The 8,137-nt window shown below is 42.4% G+C and overlaps 1 protein-coding gene across 1 annotated transcript in view; it reads left to right on the top strand.

Moving 5' to 3' along the window:
* LOC107296417 (zinc finger protein 665-like) overlaps positions 1 to 7,024 on the top strand; it is a 24,180-nt gene extending 17,156 nt beyond the window's left edge. Inside the window, exons 3-4 of the mRNA XM_029286049.1 lie at positions 886 to 888; positions 6,044 to 7,024. Of these exons, the coding sequence (XP_029141882.1) occupies positions 886 to 888; positions 6,044 to 6,925 (885 nt within the window). The 3' untranslated portion in view covers positions 6,926 to 7,024. The remainder of the gene's footprint in view (positions 1 to 885; positions 889 to 6,043) is intronic.
* The last annotated feature ends 1,113 nt before the right edge of the window (positions 7,025 to 8,137 follow it).

Raw genomic sequence — 8,137 nt, 5'->3', positions numbered from 1 at the left:
TGAGATATTGGAACACTGCTATCATGTCCCCCCTCGTCCTTCTCTTCATTAAACTAGACATACCCAATTCCAGCAGCCTTTCCTTATATGCTTTAGCCTCCAGTCCCCTAATCATCTTTGTTGCTCTTCTCTGTACTCTTTCTAGAGTCTCAACATCTTTTTTACATCGTGGTGACCAAAACTGGATGCAGTATTCCAACTGTGGCCTTACCAAGGCATTGTAAAGTGGTATTAACACTTCACATGATCTTGATTCTATCCCTCTGTTAATGCAGCCTAGCACTGTGTTGGCCTTTTTGGCAGCTGCAGCACACTGCTGGCTCATATTTAGGTGATTGTCCACTAGGACTCCGAGATCCCTCTCACAGTTACTACTATTGAGCAAGGTACCCCCTATACTATACCTGTACATTTGGTTTTTCTTGCCTAAATGTAGAACCTTGCTTTTTTCACCATTGAATTTCATTTTGTTAGATAGTGCCCAGTGTTCCAGTCTGCCCAGATCCTCCTGTATCTTAAGCCCGTCTTCTGGAGTGTTGGCTATTCCTGCCAGCTTGGTGTCGTCTGCAAATTTGATGAGTTCCCCATCTATCCCCTCGTCCAAATCGTTGATGAAGATGTTGAAGAGCACTGGGCCTAAAACAGAGCCCTGGGGCACCCCACTACACACTTCCCTCCATGTAGATGCGGTTCCATTGAGAACCCACGCTGAGTACTATCCTACTGCTACTATCATATTGTATAACATGAGTATGGTTGAGCATTTGAGTATTGTTGAGTATGTATATATTTATATTTTTATAGCATATTCGTTGTGTTTATAGATTTTACATATTTTTATCTTTTTAATAAGCCACCCAGAATTACCCTCTGGTAAGATGCCAGCAAGTGAATTTAATGAGTGAGTGAATGAATGAATAAATTTGCCAAGTTCTGTGGATCAGCATTTAAAATTTATCAGATGATGGATGACATGTGTCACAAACTAGTTTTAACCAGCATCCAGCGTGTCACATTTATGTGCTCTGTGTTGTGATAAATTTAGTCTGCCACATAACTAACCTTTATGCTCCCTACACCCATCTCACCCTAGCTTTCCTCTTAGTTCCATTTAAACTTCTGTTTTTATATATATTCTCTCTTCTATGTATTATCATTTTTAGACTATGATTTTTTCTGTACTTTTTAACTCAGGGGCTCCCAACCTGTGGGCTACAGCCCACTACTGGGCCCTGGCCTCTTGGCCATTGGGCTGCGTGAAGGGATGGCCGTGCACGCGTGTGTGCGCATGCACTCACCCCCTTTATGCTAGTACCACCCCGAGCATCCCACCAGTGCTAGCGCCACCCTGTGCCAAGCGTCCTGCTGGCATTAGTGCTGCCCCATGCATCCTGCCAGTGCTAGCACCACCCCATTTGTGGCACTCGCGTGTGGCCCATTTGTGCGTGCACACATGCACGCGTAATGGTGCCTGCCTCCCTAGGCCGCCAAACCAAAAAGGTTGGGGACTTCTGTTTTAACTATATGCCAGTCTTTCACTGTAATAAAGATTGATTTGATTTTATCAGGTTATATAGTGCTTTTTTTTCTCCAGGAGATCACATTGCATAGGAAGCCTTTAGAGAAGGAAACTCAGCAACTAGGATCAGGCCAGAGTTAGGAGGAATCGAGATGTTTGTTTGGCTTGAGCCTCAAGCTCCAAGTGGCTTCAAAATTAAATATGTGCAAAGTTTTTAAACTCTAAAATAATCAAATTACATTTAATTCTCTCTTCCTTATCTATTCCCCTCTCTTTTTTGGTGCCATTTGTGGGGCATCTCTGTTATCAAGTCACATTTTATTATACTCAGGAGCTGAAAATGCTTCAAAAGCCTTTGGATCTTTAAGAGGACCATCCTGTAATAATGCATACCTTTAATGGCTACAACATTCTGATGTGTTTGGGGAACCAAATGGGACAGTAGCACAGAGAGAAGGAAGGGAAGAATTAATGTCTGACTGGCTAGTACAAGTGTTCCTTGCAAAGAGCATGTTTTTTTTATTATCATTCAGCGAAGACTTCAATTTTTTTTTCCTTTGGGGTGTATCTCATACATACAACCAAAATACCAGATGGAAAAAAAGAGGGGCAATGGGTATGAATGTGAGGAGAGGAATAACAATATATGTCATGCTTAAGAATTAATTGAGGAGCAGAAATAAAAGAACAGTAACTGAATCCCATTACACAAACATTCAAAATAGACACAATGAAACTGATAAAAAGAAAATAGTGGAACTCCCAACAAGTAATCCCTTAAACAGTAGAAAGAATATATAAATTAGACACACCAAAATCTGACCACTATATAACTAATAAAACCAAACAATATTAAGCAACGGGCAATCTCATAGCCAGAGGAGCTGGTCCCCGGACCCAGACCAGAAGCCACCAGTCTACAATCGGAGAAACACTCCATTTCTTCAGAAGAAAAGTTTGAGAAGCTCAGATTTAAAGATAAAAAAAGATCTGTTATCAGGAGAATAATGGGGAACCGGTTGCAAAGATTATTATTATTATTATTATTATTAATAATAATAATAATAATAATAATAATAATAATAATAATAATAATAATAATAATAATAATAATAAAGTTGGAAGGGACCTTGGAGGTCATCGAGTCCAACCCCCTGCCCAGGCAGGAACCCTACACCATTTCAGACAAACGGCTATCCAGTCTCTTCTTAAAAACTTCCAGTGTTGGAGCGTTCACCACTTCTGGAGGCAGGTTGTTCCACTGGTTAATTGTTCTAACTGTCAGGAAGTTTCTCCTTAGTTCTAGGTTGCTTCTCTCCTTGATTGGTTTCCATCCATTGCTTCTTGTCCTGCCTTCAGGCGCTTTGGAGAATAGCTTGACTCCCTCTTCTTTGTGGCAGCCCCTGAGATATTGGAACACTGCCATCATGTCCCCCCTCGTCCTTCTCTTTGTTAAACTAGACATACCCAGTTCCAGCAACCGTTCTTTATATGTTTTAGCCTCCAGTCCCCTAATCATCTTTGTTGCTCTTCTCTGTACTCTTTCTAGAGTCTCAGCATCTTTTTTACATCGTGGTGACCAAAACTGGATGCAGTATTCCAAGTGTGGCCTTACCAAGGCATTGTAAAGTGGAATTAACACTTCATGTGATCTTGATTCTATCCCTCTGTTAATGCAGCCTAGCACTGTGTTGGCTTTTTTGGCAGCTGCAGCACACGGCTGGCTCATATTTAAGTGATTGTCCACCAGGACTCCGAGATCCCTCTCACAGTTACTACTATTGAGCAAGGTACCCCCTATACTATACCTGTACATTTGGTTTTTCTTGCCTAAATGTAGAACCTTACTTTTTTCATCATTGAATTTCATTTTGACTAGATCTTGAAAGATTGCAGCTGCAGGAACAGCTAAGTGGGTAGATTTTGTAAGGAAGAAGAAGAGCCAGTTTGGTGTAGTGGCGAAAGCCCCAGAACTGAGAAAGGCTCAGCTCCAATCCTGCCTTATGCACGAAGCCATCAACAAAACCCCCGCCTAGAAAGCCAGCAACAGAATAGCAACACAGCTGGTTGCTGTGTAATAACACCCAACAGGAAGGGGAGCGGCTAAGCTGAAAGGTGTTAAAACCATCGAGTATTGCTAGAGGGGTTGTGGGAGGGAGCAGAAGAGAAGAGGAACTTCCTCTTCTGGATGACCCATAGGAGGATGAAGCAATGGGAGACAGTTTTCCAGCTCTTCCAAGGACAGCGGCTGGCAGGTCAGTTGGGGACAGGTCGGAGGAAAGGCGAGGAGCAAGTTGGGCTGTTTGGTTTCCTCCACGGTGTAGAAGCAGAGAAGGAACAAGGCTGAAACATGCCATCTGCTACCTGTTTCTTTCCTCCCCAAATATAATTTCATAGATTCTGCTCACTTTAAAACTCTGGTCCACATTTTTCTGCTGGTTGGGGGAGACTTAAATGTCTCCTTCGTGCTAGGGGCGACTCCTTGTGGTTTTTATGAGCACGTTGTTTTCTGGGCAGGTGAGGAGTTTAATGGGCAAAACTGGTGCTTTAAATCTTGCAGAGGTTTTGGACACCATTTCCTCTGTTGACGCCTTCCCCCAACATCCCCCCTTCTCTAATGAAGAGAAGGACGAGGGGGGACATGATAGCAGTGTTCCAGTATCTCAGGGGCTGCCACAAAGAAGAGGGAGTCAAGCTATTTTCCAAAGCACCTGAAGGCAGGACAAATAGCAACGGATGGAAACTAGTCAAGGAGAGAAGCAACCTAGAACTAAAGAGAAACTTCCTGACAGTTAGAACAATTAACCAGTGGAACAACCTGCCTCCAGAAGTGGTGAATGCTCCAACACTGGAAATCTTTAAGAAGAGACTGGATAGCCATTTGTCTGAAATGGTATAGGGCAGTGATAGCGAACCTTTTAGAGATCGGGTGCCCAGACTGCAACCTAAAACCCACTTATGCATCGTCAGGTGCTGGGTAGGCGTGGCCCATTGGGTGGGTGTGGTCCGTTGTGTGGGCGTGGCCCATTGGGTGGCTGTGGCTGTGGTGGTAACGGCAGACTGGGTGGGACTAAAAAGTTCAGTCAATAAATTCCAACTTTGCATGATCTTTTTTTCCCCGCAAGAAGTTGAAATTGATTCATTGATTGAACCTTTTTTTTTTGCACATGGCGGTGGAGGCATAAAGCGAAAAGGTTTTATAAAATCCAGCTGAAGACCTAGGACTGGGGCAACGGCACACGTGCCCACAGATAGGGCTCTGCGTGCCACCTGTGGCATGCGTGCCATAGGTTCGCCACCATGGGTATAGGGTTTCCTGCGTGAGCAGGGGGTTGGACTCAATGACCTCCAAGGTCCGTTCCAACTTATTATTATTATTATTATTTGAGCGTACCCAGATTTGACACATTTTTCAGGCTGAAATACACATGGATTTTTGAGATGCATACATTTGTAGATGTGTGTATCTGTATTTCTCTCTCTGCATATATCTGTATATCTGTATAAACTATCCTCAGCATTTCCAGTTATCTTTGATAATAACAATGGTAGAAAATTATGATATACAGGTAGTCCACAGCTTACGACCACAATAGAACCGAACATTTCTTTTGCTAAGTGAAACATTTAAGTGAATTTTGACCCATTTTATGACCTTTCTTGACACAGTTGTTAAGTGAATCACTGCAGTTGATAAATTAGTGTCATGGTTGTGAAGTGAAACTGGATTCCCCCTTGACTTTGCTTGTAAGAAAGTCACAAAAGGGGATCACATGACCCTGGGACACTGCAACCGTCATAACTGTGAATTAGTTGCCAAGCATCTGAATTTTGATCACATGACCATGGGGATGCTGCAATGGTCGTAAGTGTGAAAAATGGTCATAAGTCCCCTCTTTCAGTGCCATTGTAACTTTGAAGAAGAGAATGTAATGATTGTAACGGTTATTTGAACATGGATCTCAGAGTCTTCTATCTTCGAAATGAATCATAATTAATGTTATAGATAAATTTAATACATTGGCGTGATTGCTTCCTAATTGTAATTTATGCTTTTTTCTTGTTGTTTTCACATCTTGTGCATCCATTTATATTATGTGAATCTTTTAGACGAAGAGGCTGTGCAGAAGATCATGTTGGACAAGTGAGAATCAGAAGCAGCATTAAAAAGGAAAATCCAGCCAGTAATCAAAGTCTTTTCCATTTTCTCCAGAAAACCACAACTTCTTCTATCAGATGACAGACAAAAGAGAGAATAAGAGGAGAGAGTTTTGAGCTGGAAAAAACAGACTCTGTGGAATTCAAGGAAGCACTCCATGAAAAGGTCAAGGAGGAGTGTTTCCAAAATCAGAAAAAGAGGGAAATATCTGGAAATCAGTGGGGAGGAACGAGTCACTTGGACTGCATGACTGTCTGCCCTATGTGGCAATATATTTGATTTCCACATCCAAAACTGTCGTAGGTGGAAAAGCCCCACAGATGTGCATATTGTGGGATTGCAAACCTTATGTGATTATGAACGAGAGGACTCACACTGGACAAAAGCCCACCCAGTGCCGCCAATGTGGCAAAAGCTTTAGGAACCAGGCCACCCTAGCAATACACAAGAGGATGCACACAGGAGAGAAACCATATGAGTGTCCCGATTGTGGGAAAAGGTTTGGTCAGAATTCCCACCTAGCGAACCACCAGAGAACTCATATTGGGGAGAAACCAGAGTGTCTGGAATGTGGGAAACACTTCAGACACCGTTCTGACTTGGTGGTACACCAGAGGACTCACACTGGGGAGAAACCGTATGAGTGTCCAGATTGTGGGAAAAGTTTCAGTCATAATTCCGATCTGGTTATACACCAGAGGACTCACACTGGGGAAAAACCATATGAGTGTCTAGATTGTGGGAAAAGTTTCATCCGGAATTATGCCCTGGTGATGCACCAGAGAATTCATACAGGGGAGAAACCATATGAGTGTTCAGATTGTGGGAGAAGTTTCAGTCGGAATTCCGGCCTGCTAATACACCAAAGGACACACACAGGGGAGAAACCGTATGAGTGTTCAGATTGTGGGAAAAGTTTCAGCCAGAATTCCCACCTGGTGAAACACCAGAGGACACACACTGGGGAGAAACCTTACGAATGTTCAGATTGTGGGAAAAGTTTCAGTCAGAATCATGTGCTGGTGATGCACCAGAGGACTCACACAGGAGAGAAACCATATGAGTGTCCGGATTGTGGGAAAGGTTTCAGTACTAGGACTAACCTTATTAATCACGTAGGTTTACACACAGGGGAGAAACCTTTCAAATGCCCCGAGTGTGGACGGTGCTTCACGCAAAATTCCTCCCTTATTACACACAAGAAAATGCACATGAGGCAGAAGGTGATGGTTGCAGAAAAGGCTTGAATTTCTTGTCTGACCTACTTTTGGAAATGCAGCTGAGAAACTACTTAATTTTGGGCCTGATTCACTTTAGTCAAATATGTCTTAATATGAATCATGAGAGAGGAGAGAAAAGGAAAGGAAAGGAAAATGTTGTTTTTATAAAAGCTAACTACCTATATCTGGCTGTCAACAGAAATTACTGAATACCGTGTATTACCTGTAGAAGATAGGAGCACTCAAATTTACTTACAGGTTATGGTTCCTCAAATATGAAAAAATAAGGGGTTCAGAGTTTATCTTCTCCTAAGACTTCCAACTATTCAGTCCTCAATGCTTGTTCACATTGTGGTTAGGGTGAAGTACAGACTGGTGAATATAGGAGAGAGGCCTTAACAGCAACAGCAGTGTAAAATTTCACATATAAAGGCTGTTGAACATGTCTGTGAAGATTCTCAGTCATCCAGGTCATGGTTGTCCCAAAGGTGCTTTTTCCAAGAGGCAACTCCTGGACTTCCTTTGTTTTTCCTTGAAGACATTTCGCTTCTCATCCAAGAAGCTTCTTCAGTTCTGACTCCACCAGTCAGTCAGAACTGAAGAAGCTTCTTGGGTGAGAAGTGAAATATTCTCAAGGGGGGAAAAAAAGTCCAGTTGCCTCTTGGAAAAAGCACCTTTGGACTGTTGAACATGATGTATAGGTGTTGTAAGAATATTGAAAAGAATGGGGTTGTCATTTTGAGTGGAGGATCTTCAAGTTTATTAGCAACTCCTGCTGCGATCTTGTTTGTTTAGGGGTGCCTCTTGTTAGCCTTTGGTGGCTGGTGGGTGACAGCAGCACCAAGGTGCTGACAATTTTGTTGCATCCCCCATGAGAAAAAGAATTGCACAGTGGTAAATGTTTCATTTTTAAAAACACATTGTATAAGATCCCTGAATAGCTTTTGACAAGGGAAAAAAATGAGTAGTGTCGGCATTGCTGTGATAATTGGGACAAGGGAATGCGAAGCTCTCTTCGCAACACTTTGGAAACTTGTCCAATTCTTTCATTCCACTCTCAGGGCTTCTTTTAAAAGTCCCCCCCTCCCAAAAACAAATCCCTAGAAGTAAACAGAGGAAAATTATTAGGCGCAGCTAAGTGGCATTTTAGCTATGTGGATGAATGGTTCCGGTTTTGCCAAGTTTAGAAGACACCAAAGAATTCAATTTTGTTTGTTTAAGTAGGATAATTTAGGTTAT

This window comes from Protobothrops mucrosquamatus, unplaced genomic scaffold (genome assembly GCF_001527695.2).
Source record: "Protobothrops mucrosquamatus isolate PMUCROS unplaced genomic scaffold, P.Mucros_1.0 scaffold2793, whole genome shotgun sequence".
NCBI lineage: Eukaryota > Metazoa > Chordata > Lepidosauria > Squamata > Viperidae > Protobothrops > Protobothrops mucrosquamatus.
Note: the sequence above shows the minus strand (reverse complement) of the source record. Positions and strands in the feature narration are given on the sequence as shown.